At 46.1% G+C, this 19,415-nt stretch overlaps 1 protein-coding gene across 3 annotated transcripts in view; it reads left to right on the forward strand.

The window, feature by feature from the left end:
• Positions 1-19,415, forward strand: part of apaf1 (apoptotic peptidase activating factor 1) — a 38,689-nt gene that overhangs the window by 947 nt on the left and 18,327 nt on the right. The window contains exons 1-23 of one of the 3 annotated variants that reach the window (XM_047017723.1): positions 206-377; positions 933-1,181; positions 3,380-3,569; positions 4,081-4,278; positions 4,385-4,568; positions 4,674-4,786; positions 4,871-5,002; positions 5,231-5,469; positions 5,711-5,878; positions 6,014-6,142; positions 6,232-6,345; positions 6,694-6,878; positions 7,295-7,421; positions 7,748-7,873; positions 8,522-8,662; positions 8,806-8,931; positions 9,461-9,619; positions 13,431-13,559; positions 13,767-13,892; positions 14,441-14,560; positions 14,804-14,929; positions 16,686-16,799; positions 18,423-18,689. In XM_047017723.1, the coding sequence (XP_046873679.1) occupies positions 1,038-1,181; positions 3,380-3,569; positions 4,081-4,278; positions 4,385-4,568; positions 4,674-4,786; positions 4,871-5,002; positions 5,231-5,469; positions 5,711-5,878; positions 6,014-6,142; positions 6,232-6,345; positions 6,694-6,878; positions 7,295-7,421; positions 7,748-7,873; positions 8,522-8,662; positions 8,806-8,931; positions 9,461-9,619; positions 13,431-13,559; positions 13,767-13,892; positions 14,441-14,560; positions 14,804-14,929; positions 16,686-16,799; positions 18,423-18,689 (3,357 nt within the window). In that variant the 5' untranslated portion in view covers positions 206-377; positions 933-1,037. Of the gene's footprint in view, positions 1-205; positions 378-932; positions 1,182-3,379; positions 3,570-4,080; positions 4,279-4,384; positions 4,569-4,673; positions 4,787-4,870; positions 5,003-5,230; positions 5,470-5,710; positions 5,879-6,013; positions 6,143-6,231; positions 6,346-6,693; positions 6,879-7,294; positions 7,422-7,747; positions 7,874-8,521; positions 8,663-8,805; positions 8,932-9,460; positions 9,620-13,430; positions 13,560-13,766; positions 13,893-14,440; positions 14,561-14,803; positions 14,930-16,685; positions 16,800-18,422; positions 18,780-19,415 lie in introns of those variants that run through there. The other 2 variants (XM_047017721.1, XM_047017722.1) reach the window with 2 other exon arrangements.

The following is a 19,415-nucleotide window of genomic DNA, read 5'->3' on the forward strand; positions in this document are numbered from 1 at the left end:
TTAGCAGACATATCTTAATACTGGATTTATTTTAACTATTTCTTGATTTATTAATTTCAGAAGTATATTTATTTATTTAATATGGACTGAAATGTCATTCATACGAGAAGCGTCGGCTATCACTAGGCAGCATGTGCCTATCACGGCCAAGGCTGTATGATTGCAACCCGTCACGTGGGCGCGGAGACGCCACCAGATTGGTCGTGTCTCAAACCGGGAGAGTTGTTTTTGTTGTCAGGAAGCCCCTTATTTCAGCAAGATAAAGGAAGTTTTGTAGATTGAAGGACAACAATTCCTATTCGTTTCGAAAACAATTGTCACTCTACTAACCGGCTTTGCTACCTAAACAAGGGTTTGGACTGGAAAAAAATACACTCGTGAGTTTGAATGTTTGGATCGTTTCAGCCGTGGACATGGACAACCTACCTGCTAAACTAGTATAGATTTCATGGTCGATTGTAGGCTACTTAAGTCTGGCGAGTGTGTGTAAAAAATCTGATGAAATAGTGAACTAGCTCACTAGACATGCTAGTCATGCTTCTGTGTTCGGTTAGTTGTGTAGTTTTCAGTTTTTGCTTAAAAGTAACGTCTATGCTACTTAGTTAACCAGCTGGCTACGCCCCGGCCGGAGTACGTAGATTTCAACAGCTGTAAACGCAAACTTTGGCCTGTCAACCTTTGGTGGAGGTTCTGTTCACACAGATGTACCAATAATAGGTTCAAGCCACTATTATTGGTTATGTTGCTAGTTATATTCATGTTAAATTCACCCTAAACTTACGTTGAACATCTTCCCCTCTTACTGTTATTGTTTTATTTATTACCATAATTCATTAAAAAAACTCACTAAAAGTATAATGCTACATATAATATTTTAGACTGAGTAGACTGAACAATCATAGACTAACCATAATCTAAATTTTTATTTCTAGCGTGACACAACCAGACAGCAACCCATAATTCACCAACCCATCATTCACCACCCCAGACCCGCCTTTTTGTGACGGGTTGTATGATTGATCCGACCTCTTGCCGTCATGGCGATGGATGAAAGCGCGCGGAGCTGTCTGCTACGTTCACGCTCCACTCTGGAGCAGGACATCAAGGCCACCTACTTGATGGATCACATGATCAGTGATGGCGTGTTGACTGGAGATGAGGAGGATATCATCAGAAGCAAGGTATGTTCCAAGACAGGAAACTAACTGCATTTGACTGATTTCACAGTAGGAGCTAAATCTTTTTTTGCGTTTTTTAGCTGCCTCTCCAGTAGGAGCTAAATCTTTTTTTGCGTTTTGGACGTCCATATGGACGTCCATAGACTGACGGCGATGGCTGCTGATCTTTGCATGGATGGACGGACGGCGATGCTGTTCAGAGTGCCGTCCATAGAGGGAGCATATATTTTGGACGGCGTCATAGCCGTCCATATGGACGGCGATGCTGTTCAGAGTGCCGTCCATAGAGGGAGCAGATATTTTGGACGGCATCATAGCCGTCCATATGGACGGCGATGCTGTTCAGAGTGCTGTCCATAGAGGGAGCATATATTTTGGACGGCGATGGATTGAATGTTTAGCAGGCTGTTGAGCTAACAGAACTGCCGAAGGCTACCATAGCATGTAGCTAGCTACATTAACTTTGGATGACTCAATCTTTTGACAAGTTAATTTGTATGAATTGCATGTTAGTGCAATATTTACGCCTTTATTCTGTTTTTTTTTACATAATCAGCAGTATGATCTCATGACAATATAGACTTGAAAAACAATATGTTATGGTTTGGGTTTGCCTATAGGCTACATTTATTTTAATTATTTCGAGAATTGTTAATAAAGACTCATTTAAAATGTTAACATTGTGTTATGACCCTATGAAATACATTGCCATTTAGGTCTTTTAAACCGTCAGTTTAAAGTGTTTTATGGGTGGATTTGAAGCCACCAGTCAGTAGCTCCAATCTTGCGCACGAACTTTGCGCACGGAGACAAACGCAAAACAACAAACACTCGCTTGGAGCGGAGACCAATGCAAAACACAATACGATGTGTTGAGCCAAACCAAAGCCGTCAAAGGCTACCATGAATGTAGCTACAGCAACCGTGGATGACTCAATACGTTTTGTCACGTTATTTTGTATTAATTGCATTTAAGTGAAGGCTATATATTTACGCCTTTATTTTATTTTTAACATACAAAAGTAGGCCAATCAACAATATAATCTCATGACAATACAGACTTGAAAAACAATATGTTATGGTTAGGGTTTGCCTAGATATAGGCTACATATATTTTAAATATTTCGAGAATTGTTAATAAAGACTCAATTAAGATTTTAACATTGTGTTATGACCCTATGAAATACATTGCCCTTTAGGTCTTTGAAGCCGTCAGTTTAAAGTGTTTTATGGGTGGATTTGGAGCCACCAGTCAGTAGCTCCAATGTTGCGCACGAACCACTTTGAGCGGAGACAAATGCAAAACGTAATAGCCTATGGGCCTAACACTCCAAATTTAAACATTTTAAATGAGTCTTTATTAACAATTCTCGAAATAATTAAAATATATGTAGCTTATAGGCAAACCCAAACCATAAAATATTGTTTTTCAAGTCTATATTGTCATGAGATCATACTGCTGATTATGTAAAAAAAACAGAATAAAGGCGTAAATATTGCACTAACATGCAATTCATACAAATTAACTTGACAAAAGATTGAGTCATCCAAAGTTAATGTAGCTAGCTACATGCTATGGTAGCCTTCGGCAGTTCTGTTAGCTCAACAGCCTGCTAAACATTCAATCCATCGCCGTCCAAAATATATGCTCCCTCTATGGACGGCACTCTGAACAGCATCGCCGTCCATATGGACGGCTATGATGCCGTCCAAAATATCTGCTCCCTCTATGGACGGCACGAGGGACGTCCCTGCTAATCCATCGCCGTCCAAAATATCTGCTCCCTCTATGGACGGCACTCTGAACAGCATCGCCGTCCGTCCATCCATGCAAAGATCAGCAGCCATCGCCGTCAGTCTATGGACGTCCATATGGACGTCCAAAACGCAAAAAAAGATTTAGCTGCCTCTCTGATTTCACGTGAATACATTGGTGAAAGCTGTAGAGTGAATCCTCACCAATCCAGCCATTTTAGAGAAGAAAGTAGGGGTGGTATAGATTTTTTATTGAAGGTACTTTATGATTCCCAAAGGGAAATTGCAGTGTTACAGCAGTACTGATCTTTTTTTAACTTATTTTTTACACAAACCGGTTACCAATACAAAATACACAGGGCTGTAAAACACCTATGTACAAAACAAAACAATTTAATGCAGGTGACACACATATGTACACTCCCTCCCTCCCTCCCTTTCTCCAGCCCACCAGAAAGGAGCAGGCTGTATATTTGTTGGAGCTGCTTTTGAGGAAGGATAACCGCACCTACATCTCTTTCTACAATGCCCTGGTCAGGGAGAGCTATGGAGATCTGGCCGGTCTGCTACACAACAGTCTACCCCTCATCTCCCCTGAGGCCGAAAAGAGCTTCTCTGATGGGGGGACACCTCATGGTGAGTGGTGGGGGATTTAGATCAACAAGGGGGCAATAACCTTTTCACACCTGAAGTGCGTGTTTGATTACCTTGCAACCAAAGGAAAATGAGACTAAATCCTGGAGTAATTTCTTTCTCTACACTGAATTACTGTGATGCTCAGATGAATTGGAGCAGATTTTATATGTAAATAGTGAAGAAAATCTAATAAGGCAACTGTATGAGGGGTGTTGAATCTGTAACTTCATATGCAGTCAAATACACTATTTCTGAGCTATACCCATGCAACTGTGTATATTTTGTCATAATCATTCATATTTTTTGTTCCACATTTGTAAAATGTAGTATGTCCTTGTTATTGACTATTTTATCAAAACGGTGAATACCTACAATGAAAGTCTGATCAAAATACATAGATGTGCAAGCATTCTGTACCAAATCAAGCTGTCTTTCCATCTGTATGCACAGACAGTGTGTCTCTATGCTTCTGTCTCCTATCCCCCCACTTCTTCTCCCCTCGCCACTCCAGTCCAGACAGTTCTGAGCGAGGGCGGGGTGCCCCAGAGGCCTGTAGTGTTTGTAGTCCGGCAGGAGCTGGTGAACCAGGTGAAGGAGAAGCTCTGGCGCCTCAACAAAGAGTCTGGGTGGGTCACAGTATATGGCATGGCCGGATCTGGCAAGTCTGTCCTGGCTGCTGAGGCCGTCCGTGACCACGCTCTCATCACCGGTAAGGGGGGGGGGGGGGAGGCGGGCAGGTATGGATGTTGAGACATGAACACTAGTCTGAACCTTTCTTTAAATCTCTCTCTCTCTCTGCTCTCCACTCATTCCAGAGTGTTTTCCCGGAGGGGTCCACTGGTTGTCCATCGGCCAGCTGGACCGAGCGGACCTCCTGGTGCGCATGCAATCTCTGTGTTTCCGTTTGGAGCAGGACCTCCAGTCGGTTTCGCGTGCCCCCAGCTCTCTGGACGAGGCCAAGGAGCGCCTTCGCTTCCTCATGCTCCGCCGGTACCCTCGGTGAGTGGGGCACACCCATCCATAGAGGCAGTCCCCCTGGAGGGTACGCATGCCTGAGGACTGGAGGAAGAAGTGATGACAACTTTAGTTTTGTTTTGTCTCAAGGACTCTGCTGATACTTGATGACATCTGGGACCCTTTGGTCCTCAAGGCTTTTGACATACAATGTCGGGTGCTTCTGACCACTCGAGACAGAAGCCTAGCCGACTCCGTCAGTGGTAGGTATTTAGACGTCTCAATGGGGTATGGCTATATGTACACCAACATACAATGTATGTATGTGTGTCTGTTGTCATACTCAGGTGGCAGGCATGAGGTGCAAGTAGAGAGTGGTCTTGATGAAGACAAAGCCTTGGAGATCCTGTCCCTCTATGTCAACAACAAAGTCCAGCGACTGCCAGAACAGGCCCGCAGCATCGTCCGAGAGTGCAAAGGTACAGAGATCCACTTGCACACACGCTTTTTTCGTTAAATCAGACACTCGCTTCACCGGAAGCATGCCACACATTCTCCACTGAACAAGCAATCATTTTAGTAGATTCCATTCATGACTGTGTCATTTTCCGTGGAAAACCAATCCCAAACCCTTTGTTCAAGCCAATTGATTCCATGCCGACTAATTCATACCCCCCCGCCCCCACACACACACACACACTCCCAAGGTTCTCCCCTGGTGGTGTCCCTGATCGGCGCACTGCTGAGGGAGTTCCCCGACCGCTGGGTCTACTACCTGCGGCAGCTGCAGCAGAAGCAGTTCAAGCGCATCAGGAAGTCATCCTCCTACGACTATGATGCCCTGGATCAGGCCATGGCCGCCAGCATCCAGGTGCTGCCAGAAGAACACAGCACGCTCTACAAGGACCTCACCGTCCTTGAGAAGGACGTCAAAGTGCCTGCCAAGGTTAGCTCGGGGCCGGGAAAAGAACAGGTTGTTAGCGGCTTGGCTAGCAAGCGAATAGGCTTGGGGGCTGTGTCTGTCGAAGCGAGAAGGCTAGGCTAATGCTAATTTGAGGCCGGACCTACGAGGCTCAGTGTAGATTACGGATGGGGGGTTTCTACGAAGCTGTGTGGTCCATACTGATCTTAAAAACACAGTGGTTGTGGGGGGAAAAAAACATTTGAAGTGTAATGGTGCGTTGCAGGTTCTGTCGATTATGTGGGGCCTGGAAACAGAGGAGGCAGAGGATGTGCTGCAGGAGTTTGTGAACAAATCCCTCCTGTTCCGAGATTGTCACCACCGGCCCTACCGCTACTACCTCCATGACCTCCAGCTGGACTTCCTGGCTGAACAAAACCGTTCTCAGATAGAAGTGAGACCCACTGTCCCTTTACTCTGCCTCCTGGCCCCCCTATAGCAGTCATACACCTACCCCCCTCTTGTAGGTGTTTTTTTTTTTTACGTTGTGTGCGTGTGTTTTTGATCTGACATTGTGTGTGTGCTCTAGAACCTTCACTCCAAGGTGGTGCGTCAATACCAGCAGTATTACAAGCAGTCTCCTCCCACCTCAGAAGATGAGTGTTCCTATTGGTTCCGATTCCTCCCGTACCACATGGCCAAAGCTAACCTCACGCAGGTACGAATATGTCGACTTTGATTCAACAAACTGTCTATGACAAATGAAAGTGGTATTTGAACTTTTCTGTCGCCCTTTCCTCTCGATAGGAGCTGTACTCTCTCATGTTCTCCTTGGACTGGGTCAGAACTAAGGCTTGCAACATGGGCCCTGCCCACCTCATCAATGACTATGTGGAGTACGGAGACATACTGGACAAGGAGGTCTGTAGTCACTTAGTTTAATGAGCCTCCCTATGCCGTCATGTCACGGAGGCTTTGAATAACCTGAAGAGGATTGGTGTACTTTCGGGCTATCAAATGTAATTGTGTGACCCATTGATAACTTATTTCTGTTCCCTAGACTCAAGGTCGGACATAGAAATATATAAATAGCGCTGCATGGCCACCATAAGTGAGGTGCTCGCTAAATGTACAACCACAAGTAGACATTCGTTTTTGGTAACTCGCACTTCTAGGTAATGATCTGCTGCACGGACTAAACACCACTAGTATGTCGCTCCTGACAAAAGCTCGCTGGGTAAACGTGCTGTCTGGCCCTCCCTCCCCCAGAGCAGCGAGGTGCGCAGCCAGTTCCAAGAGTTCCTGTCCCTGAACGGCCACCAGCTGGAACAGCGACCATTCCCTGATGTGGTGCAGCTGGCGCTGTCCCAGCCAGACTCCTCCGAGGTGTACAAGCAGGCCCTGCTGCAGGCACAAGAGGGGGCCAGCAGGGGGAGACTCTACTTCGACTGGCAGTATGTCCACTCTTCTGTCACCGTTCCACGCTGTTCTTTTGTTTAAGAGGCTGACAGATATTCTGTCTCCCTCCCTCTCTCTCTCCTCCTCTCAATCTCTCCCTCTGTCTCTCTCACTCCCTCCCTCTCTCTCTCCTTCCATCTCCTCTCTCACTCTCATTCTCTATCCGTCTCTCTCACTCACTCACTGTTTCTCACTTTTTCTCTCTCTCCTTTCCTCTCTCTCCTTCCCTCTCTCTCCTTTCCCTCTCTCTTTCCCTCTCTCTACCCTGCTAACTCACTCGCTTTCTAATTTGCTCACTCACTCAGCCACTCACTCGTTTTCTGTCATTTTCTTACCCAGCATTAATTGACAAGACAAAACACAGATAAACCTGAGCAAGTGAACAATCATTTCATGCTGCGTTCCCCCCTAGGAACAAGAGCAGCCTGGAGAGTCTGTCTCGTCTCATAGTCCAGCCTCACCAGGGCTCCCTCTACCATGCCTGCTTCTCTCACGATGGTGCCAAGATAGCCTCCTGTGGTGCTAGCTCCAAACTGCGGGTATGATGGGTCTGAAGGTTGGGGCACAGGCGTAGCGATGTTAACAAACAATGGATTCAACCAAACACACATCCAACTAGCTGTGCCATAGCTGACATCAAAAATATAAAATGTAAACAATTGATTTCATAACTTGACAACTTTTTGCACGATGGTGTACAACCACAATATCCACTTTTAAATGGATGATAATACATTCAAATATTTAAGATCAGATTTGGTTGTGCAAAGGTATTTATTTGTGTAGGCGTGTTTTGTCAAACGTGTGAATGGTTTTTGTAAGTGTTTATTACAGTGGGTGTGTGTGGTCCAACCATTGTTCCCAGGTGTTCAAGAGCAACACCGGGGAGAAGCTACTGGAGTTCCAGGCCCATGACGACGACATCATGTGCTGTGCCTTCTCCCCTGATGACCGCCTTCTAGCAACCTGCTCCAGTGACAGGAAAGTCAAGGTACCGTGGATAACTTGGGTGTCTGTCTGTCTATCTGTGTCTGTCTATCTCCCTCTGTCTGTCTGTCTGTCTGTCTGTCTGTCTGTCTGTCTGTCTGTCTGTCTGTCTATCTTCATCTGTCATGTCTGTGTCTCCCTGTCTGTCTGTCTGTCTGTCTGTCTGTCTGTCTGTCTGTCTGTCTGTCTGTCTGTCTGTCTGTCTCTCTGTCTATCTCCATCTGTCTGTTTCTGTTTGGCTGTTAGTTGGTAAGTTGTGTTGACCTGTTTAGGATCTTCTCATAACTATTCTGTAACTTATTAAATTAGAAAAATTAAGCATCTCTTTTGATGTAGAATCTCCCCTGGTGACCGATCTGAATATAGGCTTGATTTTCCTTCCTCTCACAGATCTAAACTGGACAAAGCTCTGAATGTAGTATTGCTGCCCACTTTAGATTCGGAAGTGGGGCATCTCTCAGGATTCCCAGTTATTTAACTTCATTGTCCCTGTAGAGTGCAGAGTCGGGCATCTTCATTTGTTTAGCATGTATGCACTGTGCCAGGATAAGACTGAGAGTCTGAGTTTGCTCAGTATCTGTGTACTGTACCGAGAAGGAGCCGGGTTGGGCTTCTGTGTTGGTCTAGCGTCTCTACTGTGCCTCCGTCCCAGGTGTGGAACGTGGAGCGTGGGACTCTGATGAGGGTGTTTGAGGACGAGCACGAGGAGCAGGTCAACCACTGTCAGTTCACCAACACACCACGCCGCCTCCTACTGGCCACCTGCTCCAACGACAAGTTCATGAACACCAAGGTGTGCGCGCGTGGGGCTGGTCGACACGTGTACAAGTCGACCCTCAAATTCAACTTTCGGTTTCTCAACCCGCTTCCAACGTTTCTGTCCTCTTTCAACTTCTGCAATGTCTTCATTGTGTCCTTCCCGTTTTCTGTCTTCAGTTGTGGAACCTCAATAAGCCCTCCTCCCAGAACACCATGTTCGGTCACCTGGAGCCTGTCAATCACTGCTGCTTCTCCCCCAACGACACCTACCTGTCCACATCGTCCAGCGACGGCACGCTCAAGGTAGGAGAGCCCACCTGGATCCCTAACTAATCTCAAACACTGTACAATACTTGGGTGTGCTTTATTTGACTTACCCACTGCTGTGAATCCAGTGTTCCAGAAGTGCTCATGTGTGTCTAACCCATGGGTGGCCAATCCTGGTCCTCGAGGGCCGCTGTCCTGCATGTTTTAGATGTTTCCCTGCTCCAGCACACCTGATTCAAATGAATGGTCATTACCCGGCTTCCACAGAGCTTGATAACGACCCATTCATTTGAAACAGGTGTGCTGGAGCAGGGAAACATCTAAAACATGCAGGACAGTGGCCCTCGAGGACCAGGATTGGCCACCCATGGACGTACCTTAGTTACTTATATATTTTCTGTGTTTGAATTTATATGTCGTGAGCTCCTGTTTATGGCTACCCGCCACCGTTTACATTCTGAAGTGTCTTCAATTTTTTTTGGTACGCACGTCACTGGTGCCTTAGGACTACACGTCAAAACGGAAGTGTGCCGCTGTCAATCTGTGCGTGTCTGTTGTGTTTCAGCTGTGGGAGGTGTCCTCAGCCAACGAATGGAAAAGTATCGACGTCCAGGGTTTGTTCCCCGAGCAGAGCGATGGAGAGCAGGCTGAGGTCGTCGTCAAGTGCAGCTCCTGGTCGGCCAACGGCGAACGCATCATATGCGCTGCCAAGAACACCGTCTTTGTGAGTCCATCTCTATTGTGTGAATGCGTCGTTGTATGTGTTCGCGTGTGTGTATTTACGTGTTAATGAAGTGTTTATCATCAACTTTATACATTCACAATCAATACACGCACTTTAGCTCCAAAGGCCAGAAAGTCTCCATCTCTCTCTATGTCATCCATCAAGACCTTTCGCAAGTCAGCCTGTCTGTCACACTGAGCCAAAGGCCCAAGACAGCTTGTCTTTCAAGCTTGGTATTTTGGCCAGTCCAGTCCAGTGGATGGAGTGAGACTGACAATGAGCCCCTCTCCGGAGGCATGGAGAGGTCAGTAAGGGTTGTCAGTATGTCTCTCTCCATCACCAGCCAAATGTCAAGTGATGAGTCAACTTGTGTGTTGACTTGCTTGGGCTCTCATCAGAGGAATATAGCCGTTGGATGTTTGCTGTTGTTTTGGCCATACTAATGAGTCTGGAACATTTAGTCATATTTGGATTATTTATTCTTCTAGTTTATATTTTCTACCAACATCAAGCCCATATCTTGACAGAAGAAACCTTGATATTCATTATGAGATCATTCAAAAGCTGGCACTGTCCACCGAGCACAATAAGAAATCTTTGACAAGCAGTAAAAAAAATTAGGGAAAGCAATCCTGAATTATTTCTGAAATCATTAAACAAAAATCCCCACTTGTATACCCTTTAATACCTCTATATAGAAATAATAAGGAATTCACGATGACTCACCCACGTTTTACTAGTATCCGAATACGGATACAATAGAGTTTTTGGGTAAACACACACAGATACCTAATGACATCTCTGCAAACCTCTCTGAATGTACTGTTGGGTTTTTAACAGTGGAGGTTTACTGTGCTGCTAGCAGACTAGGGTGCTATTCCTGAGACAGGGGGAGCTTTAAATCACACAAATACAGTCTCAGTCCTGTAAGGCCGGAGTAGCTTATGCTTCCCACATACGCCCATAGAACTGCCCCTCAACCCACCTAAACCCTCAAGGAAGAAACCTTAGGATGAGCAATTCAGTGAGGTATCCCCTCCAGAGACGGTTGGTGAAAGACAGGTGCAGAACACATGCTAAACATAGTCATACATCAATAAAAGTGCCAATGTGTGTTGAAACACTGAAATTCAATGTTCAACTTGGGTCAGAGTTGGCGAATGTCAGTTAAAGCAGTGATAGCCACAGGGCTGGGGGGGGGGGGTGATCGGCGCAGCCTCACAGGACAGCCAGGTAGATGGACCGGAAGGGAAAGGACCAGGACCAGGATCTGTTTTCCATCTACGTAGACCGATGTCCACTTGGTGACTAGGTCCAATGTTGGCAGACTGTCATAGACCAATGTCCACTGGCGAACAGGTTCAATGTTGGCAGACAGGCGACCAGGCAGATGTTGACAGCTCAACTCCCCACACCCCAGGGGAGGTGTGGAGGGGTGTGTGAAGGGGGACAGAGAGAAGATAGCAGGAATGAGAGAATGCAAAGGAGCAACCAACAGTTCCAATAACAGTAAGGGTGAGGGTCCCCACCCGTCAAGTGGAAATCTAGTGAATCTAAATCGCAAGATGATCAAAAGATAATAATAATGAAACAAAACATACCTTCAGAGAAATGGTTAACAAAGGTAATCACAATGAAACTAGGCGCCTAACACACCAAAGCTTGTAGAGGGAACAATACTCAGTGATTGGTATAGCTTTGCCATATTTACACCCAACCTGCATACCCAAATAGGGACACTGGCTATATGAAAGAGAGATTGCCTAACGCATACAAATTACATTTGCACCATCATGGTTTACTCAAAGGCTGCAGTAGACCCAATGGGATGCCTTTACAAGACCAGGGAATATGTAAACACATTTTGGACTTTTGCATGCATACACTCTGCAAACCCTGTAAAGGCACAAAAATATGACTAGAATGTGATACATAAAATAAGAAACAATAAACAAATCAAACATGACATTAAATGCTATTTATAAATATATGACATTAAAACACAACTTTTAATGATACTGACATTTCCGCCTCAGTTCACCTTCCACTTCAACTGTTGAGACCACCTCTCCAGTGGTGTGGCTAGAAGATGTGATAGTCATTTAACATGACAGTCCCTTTGGTGCAAATGAATGACCAGTGACAAAGGGGTTTCTTATACTATTATTATAATTAGACCAATACGCTGTTCTTATTGGTCCAGAGAAGTTCTCAGAAGTCCGCAAAAAGGTTTCTGAAAGTTTGCAGAGGTCTGCAAACGTTTTTTACGGACCAAGCAACAAGCGGTTGCCTTGGAGATAGCGATTGACCTTGACCAAATAGCGTCTGCTCCAGATTAATCATGTTTGATTTGGGATTTTCCCATGCATTGTTGTAGCATATAAGAAACCAAATATGGACGGTCTCGGTCAACAAACGTTTTAACAAATCTCTGCTTACAAAGGTGTTTGCAGACCTGTCGAAAAGTGCACATTTGCAGTTTGATCATTCAGGTCTCTGCCAATACAGCCCAACAGTCCCCAACTACTTTCCCTTCTGTCTGATCTACGGCTGCATCCGGTGCATGCTAATCTGTCTCAATGAATGATTTAATGATTCAAATACACACCAATTGCAGTAACAAGTCAGATTTATTTCCCTAGTTTTCTAAATGGCCAATGGTTGTCCAGGAGCAAGAACAGACAGAAGGCTTGTGGTTGGCCAGTGAACCTGTCAGACGGTAGCCAATAGGGATGGCTTGCTAACCGCAGGAGGCACGGCAACACCAGGAAGAATAGCTTTCAGCTTATGCTGAAGCTAATGGGGATCCAAATAAACAAACAAACAAACAAACAAACACCCGCAGCACATGGCACGGAAGATGCGAACAGACACGCCTCGCCCTCTTAGCCATGCTGATGGGGACTTCTGGAAGAGCAAAGCGGAATCTTAATTTGAGGCATTATTGTACAATGTAAAATGACCTCAGGGTCTTTGTATGTTTCCTACCTGGCTGAAGGACCTTGCTGGGGACGAAGGTGAGAGCCTCATGGATGTGAAAGCGGGTCTCAACAATTTGGGCCTTGTTTATGGCGGTGCAGACCTCATCAATAGCAGCCTCCTCAACAGACCTCAATGATGGGGGTCTTGACAAAGGGGGCATCAATGATTAAAGCCTCGACAATAAGGGCCTCGAAAATGGGGGCCTAAAAAATTGGGGCTTTAATGATAGCAGTGCAGACCTCATTAATAGCAGCATTCTCAATAGAGTTGGGAGCCTCAATGATGGGGGCGGCCACTTTGTCAGGATTTCCAAACAAGTCACCATCTATAAATATGATTGGTCAGTATGTAAATAAGCATTTACGGGGCTGACAGCATGTTGCAGGGTGTAGTGCATATAGACATGTAAGCAAGTTTAGCGAGCTCTTCATGAAACAGAAGAGTGAGCCGAACAACCGGACGCCAGCCTTCTTCATCCTCTTTTTCGCTTTCTTTCTCTCTCCCACACACAGTGGCCTTTGCTCTCTGGTGTTGAAAGCAGGCGTGCCTGTCGGGTTTAGATAAATCCTCCAACCAGGTGTTTGAGGTGAACGTGTGGTATCCACCTAGTGACCTACTGTTCCTCCCATAATCTTCTACCTCCTCGACGTTCCCCTCCCAGGTGTTTGAGGTGAACGTGTGGTATCCACCTAGTGACCTACCGTTCCTCCCATTCTGTTCTACCTCCTCGACGTTCCCCTCCCAGGTGTTTGAGGTGAACGTGTGGTATCCACCTAGTGACCTACCGTTCCTCCCATTCTGTTCTACCTCCTCGACGTTCCCCTCCCAGGTGTTTGAGGTGCAGACGGCGGCCATGTTGTTGGAGATCCGGGCCAGTCGTCTGAGCACGGTCCAGTACTGCCATGCCTGTCCCAGCAGCAACCTAGTGGCCATAGCGCTGTCACACTATACCGTGGAGGTGAGGAACACACACACTCATACGCTGTCACCTTCTGTAACACTTTGAGAGCGGCTGTCATACTCCATGGAGGTAGCCTGTGACCTAAAGACACAGTTGAAACTTTGTTTTGGGCTTCGAAGATCATATCAGACAATTGATTCAGAAAGAGAACTGTAATTCTAAGATGCAACCCACCATAAACAATGTGTGCGTGTGTTCATCCAGCTATGGGACATTGAAAGTAACAGGAAGATGGCTGACTGTAGTGGTCATCTGAGTTGGGTCCACTGTGTCCAGTTCTCTCCTGAAGGATCTCGACTACTCTCCTGTTCGGATGACCAAACATTCAGGGTAAGAGAGAGAGAGTGTGTGTCCATGCCTCGTGGATTTGTGTGTTTGGGGGAAAAAAAGTGTGTATGGGATATAGAAGTGTGTGAGAGCGTGAGAAGGGACGAGAGGGAATGTAGAGGAAGAGAGGGGATACTTCAGTGAGTGTGTGTGTGTGTCTCACAGTCCATCTCTGGGATCTGCCTCCGTATCTAATGAGCTCTCCTGTGATCGTTATAAAGCAAACCCGACCAAATGTGTTCAGATCTCATACTTTGACGACTACAAATCCCACAGTTGACTGAGACTCTGATGACTACAAGTCCCACTATTGACTGACACTGTGATGACTACAACTCTCTCTATCTGTGATCCTCAACGCATTGGTATTCACCAGTTTACCCCTTCTCATCCCATTACATCGTGCCAGCTATTAACCCTTCTCATACCATTACATTGTACCATCTATGAACTCTTCTCATGCAATTACATCGTACAATCTATGAACCCTTCCCATGCCATTCCAGTCGACCGGGGTAACACGTCATCTGGTCTCTCCCCCTCCCCTCCAGCTCTGGGAGACTGCCAAAGTGCACACCACCTCGGCTGTGTGCCTGAAGAGGGACTCTGACGTCCTGTTCAGCGACGGCGACATCTCCGTAGCGGCCGCCGACAACCGCAACAGACTGCAGGTGCGGCGGACATCTGTGTATGACAGACGGATGCCACGGCGGCGGGCAGATGGTTGTGTGTGTGTGTGCGTGGGTGTCAGGGAAAAATACACTGCAGACAGATGTGCGAGTTCAATATGAAGCCGCTCCTGTTTTGAAGTTGTAAACTAGCTTGCGTTGAATGTTTGTGAGACGAGGAGATGTCACGTGTTGTTGACTTGTGTCGAAAAAGTGCGATGACAGGGTCCTGTGTGTTGGTGTCAGGTGCGGAATGGCCAAACAGGAGTGGTGCTGTTTCAGTCGGAGGAGCAGGAGTCTCGTATTCGCTGTACCTGCTTATGCAGTCAGTCCTCTGCTGTGGCACTGGGACGAGAGGATGGCAATGTCCAGGTAGGACCGCTCACACACACACACACACACACACACACACTGACCTCTCCAGAACATCACATTCTGACATGGGGTGATGATGAGGTTAGTCATTAAAAAAGGTGTGTGTGGCCGCCCATGTAAAACATACTAATAAATCCTTCTCTGCTGGAGGAGAGGAGTGCACCGGGTCCAGTAATGAGCGGTGACATTTGTGCTGACACCTCCTTTATCTGACCCGTCAGACACCTGCCAGCCGGCCGGTCTGCTCCTCTCTCTGAAGGGTGCCTTCGTCTCTTTTCTCCTCCATTCCTCTATTTCCGCTCAGTCTTTCATTCGTTTTTTTTCTTCTGTTTAGTCTATTTCCATTCCTTTCCTTTTCAATTTCGTACCGCAGTTTTTCCCTTCTCCTCCTCAGTTCCCTCTCTTGTCTCACTTACTTTACTTATTTTTCCCCCCCCAACACTGTCTCCTTTCTCCACTGGTCTAGTCCCCCTAGTGTTGTGTGTTTGTGTCTGTTTTGTTTTGCCTGTGATTGATGCAATTGATCTTTGCTGATATGGTTTGGTAAAGCTTGTCTGGTATGTGTGGTGTATGTATGCATACAGTACATGTCCGCTGGAGGGTGTACATTTCCTAAATCGATTGTCATTAAAGTTTGAAAACATTCTTAATTTACCATTCAAACAAAACGAAAAACATATTTCCCCAGAGGCCATAAAGGCTTCAAAATTAGTTTTTGTTGATGTTGAACACGGAGCTAATGATGAGTTTAGACGGACAGACAGAAAACCGAATGAATCTTTACAAGCCTGAGCAAAACCCAGACAGACCTTGTCAACCCTAATTTAATTAACGTTACTCCACCGCCCTGGATACGACAGAGAGCTCGTAGATTTGAATTATACTTCAGTTGACCCCCTCCCCCCTCTGACTTGACCTCCTGTATGAGAGACGGAGAAGGATGTGGACGACAGGATGATGGAAGGAGCAAAACGAGTAGAGCGGACAAGATCATTTGAGTCCAGTAGCGAGGCCGTGACGTTCACTGCTCCATAATAGAGGCTACTGCTGTGTAAATGCAACGATGGTGTGTGCGTGTGGACAAGCAGATCTTAATTAAGCGAGTGCCCACTGAACCATTACTTGGGTTATCACACCTTTTAAGCTCTGCACTGTAAATGTAATTACTACAACTCTGGAATTGGGGCTAGCTAAGAACACGTTTTCTTTTGTATCATACAAACACACATAATTGCCAGTTCAGAAAAGGCCTAAATGCACTTTACAACAGAGCGAACCTGTGTAGTATTGGACTGTAGGACTATGGTTTTTGTCATCAACAAGCCCAATCTATGCTATTAATGCAGTTGCTATCTACATATTGATAAGGGTTTAGACGATGTACAAATATGTTTTGCCAACACTGCTGCACTGTCGTTCTGCTTGCCACCACTAGGAGGAGCCCCCGACTTTGTTCTCTGGTTCCACTGCAGCATCAGTCTCTTTCACCAATCAGGCGCACTCTGCAATTAGGAGGAAGGGGAGGAAACAGTTTGAGAAAATACAGTGCAGTCACACACAATGTCCTCTTTGTCATTGACTCAAACTGATGTATGCTTTGCATGCTAACCCTTTTCTCCACAGTAATTGCTAATTTGAAAGGCTTTCTTCTCTGGAAGTGAGAAACGACTTGATGTTTTTAAGGGGGGTGGTTAGGGGAAAAGTACCGCAGACAGAGCTGAGAGAGTGTGTTTGTTTGTGTGTGTGTGTGCAGGCAGGGATGACGGCTAGGCAGGTACTGAGGACCATTGGCTGGAGGACTCTACAACTGTTGACCCCTCACAGGGGACTAGTGCTGGCGCTAGGGTTAGAGACAGGCAGGATTCAGGTATGGGAGGGTGTGTGTGTGTGTGTGTGTGTGTGTGTATCCATGTTTTATGACCCCTGAGTAAATGGGGGGATGTGCGTAAGAAAGTGTGTGTATGTTCATTCCCTCCGTAAGGAAGCTCATTTGGGACAGCGCAATCAATTGATCAGACACAACATAACAACAAAACGGTGCATTACTCATGTGGCATCCCAGCATGTCACAGCATAGCTTAGGACACCGTGACGGGCCCTCCTCACCAGGAACGCTGATCTACGACCAGCTCTAAAGGCTTTGCCCTCTCATCCAATCCCCTTTCAGATCCAATTAGCGTCAATTGGATGAAATGTTTACTGCTGTGCATCACAACCCCAGAATTTACACAGGTCTTTTAATTGTAAAAAAAAAAAAAAGAAGAACAAATTATTTATTTTTTGGGGCAAATTGCCTTAAGCATTTCTCCCATCAACGTCATTCCAAAGACCTCAGACGCGCTAATATATTATCGCCCAGCCCTTTTGAAAGCCGCATTTGAACCACATACAAACGTTGCTGTTTTGTGCCCCGAGGCTAGCCTTCTCAGACATTTGAACCTCCTCTCTGGGTTTTAAATATTTGAATAGGAGGTGAATCCAAAATGGGAGGAGAGGCACTGAAACCATAGACAACTGTACATATTTTTGGGCTAGAGATGCAAAAGCAACCTTTATTTACTTGTTATATTAATATTATTATGTCAGGTTTTACCCGTAGTTTCTTCCTCTACTTACAGGTTTCCTTGTTTCGAAGGTATTCATCTATTATAGAGGTATTAATAAGATCCGTAGCATATGAATTTATCAGTAATAGTCGCATGGCATTTCTAAACTACCAACTGCATCTGTTCTGCTATACAATCAACCCGCACAATATGCTAGAAACCCAATTTACTACGGATATATGATCGATATTTCCATTTAATTGAGTGGAGTTGGAGATATTTATCCAAAGTTGTCTCAATGACTTTTTCAGGACCCCAATAACTGTTCTGCTCGCTAATGGGAAGTCAGATTTGAACCACCGCCGAAGTTTGGCTACAATTCCGAGGACTTCATAGGTTCTTGAAGAAGCCCTCCTTCCCCCTTATGAGAATAAAGTGGCGTTTCATGAAACATCAGAGAAGTCGGTCTCTCTGGCTCTGACAGTAATGTCTGGCAAACGCTCAGACAAAGCCGTCGGACCCCATCAACCGGCAGACTGGCTGACAGGACAGATCAGTCGCAGTCTGAGCTATAAGCCCTCACTCTTCAATATATTTTTTTGTGCTGCAATTTTTCTTATCGCTGTCCACACAGCTGCACCACCTCTCTCTCTCATCTCTATCAACATCTCAGGTCTGACATCTTTTTAGACATCACATTCGTTTCCCCAAAGCAGGCCAGTCACCTACTTATACTGTATGTGGTTGGTTGACACATATAAAACATCATATTACAACACACACACAAACAGCTGTCTTCAAGTTTTTTGGGGGGGGTTGAAAAAGCAAACTCTCCTTGTCTTGGAACTGAGAGAGCGGGAATTTGACCAGCCCTAGTCAGGGCACTGGGACCATGCGTTTCACATTCAAAGTTCTATCCCCCCCCCCCCCCCCCCCCCCCCCAGGTGGTGGAGCTTCCGTCGGGCGCCCTCTTGGCCAGTCTGCCGGGCCACACCAAGACCGTGCTGCACTGCCAGTTCTCCCGAGACGGAAACACGCTCATCTCCTCCTCCGAGGACGGCACCATACGGGTACAGGCCTCATTCTCTCTCTTTCTCTTCCCTCCTTTCTGTCATCGCTCGCTCACTCGACAAGCACGTGTGTTGGCTTTTGGTCCATCTATTACTACACAATGCCTCAGTTTTTACACTGGAACCTACATGTACGCCAGGGTTAATCGTTCTTCTTGTTATGCCTCCTACGTGTCGACATTCTTGCCGATTAGGAACCTAAATTCACTTGGCTGACATCCTAGATGTTTTTATTATTGTTTATTGATTTATTTCCTGCCAATGGCCATTACTGTTCCAATTGGACCCTGTCATGGGGTTTTGGGGAAAGTGTGTCTCTATTGTGTGTTCTGTGTTGTGTAATGTTGTTGGCATTTGGCGCTGTTCTGTGTTTGTTTATGTGTTTTTGACCCCTGCTGCACACTGATTTCCTTTGACAGATAAATCAAGTTGAAAGTTGAAGTTGATTTAGATGTTGTACCTCTCCTCTCATAACATTGAGTAAAACTCATATACCGAGTCATTTGTCGACATGCTGGCGCCGACTCCAACCTGTCTGCCCTGCGTGCTACATCCTCTCCTGCATTGTTATACCGCTTGGTTTCAGAATCCCTTCCTCCTTCCCCCCCCCCCCCTTTTTTATTTTTCTTCCCCTTCCTCCCTCCATTCCTCCCTCTCCCCTCTTCTCTCAGCCCTCTTTATGTCTCCTCACCGCTGGTTGTCTTCTCATCTCGACTTCCTCCTTTCCAAGCAGTGGCTTTTACAGTGTGTGTGTGTGTGCGCGCACGCACGCACAATGTTTTCAGACCGTTCCGCTCTGTCACCTCCCCCAGTCCTCCATCGTTCCACCCAGCTGCACGTCTCCCTCTCCTCTCATCTTTTCCTCCT

Source organism: Hypomesus transpacificus, unplaced genomic scaffold (assembly GCF_021917145.1).
Source record: "Hypomesus transpacificus isolate Combined female unplaced genomic scaffold, fHypTra1 scaffold_62, whole genome shotgun sequence".
In the NCBI taxonomy this organism is placed as follows: Eukaryota; Metazoa; Chordata; class Actinopteri; order Osmeriformes; family Osmeridae; genus Hypomesus; species Hypomesus transpacificus.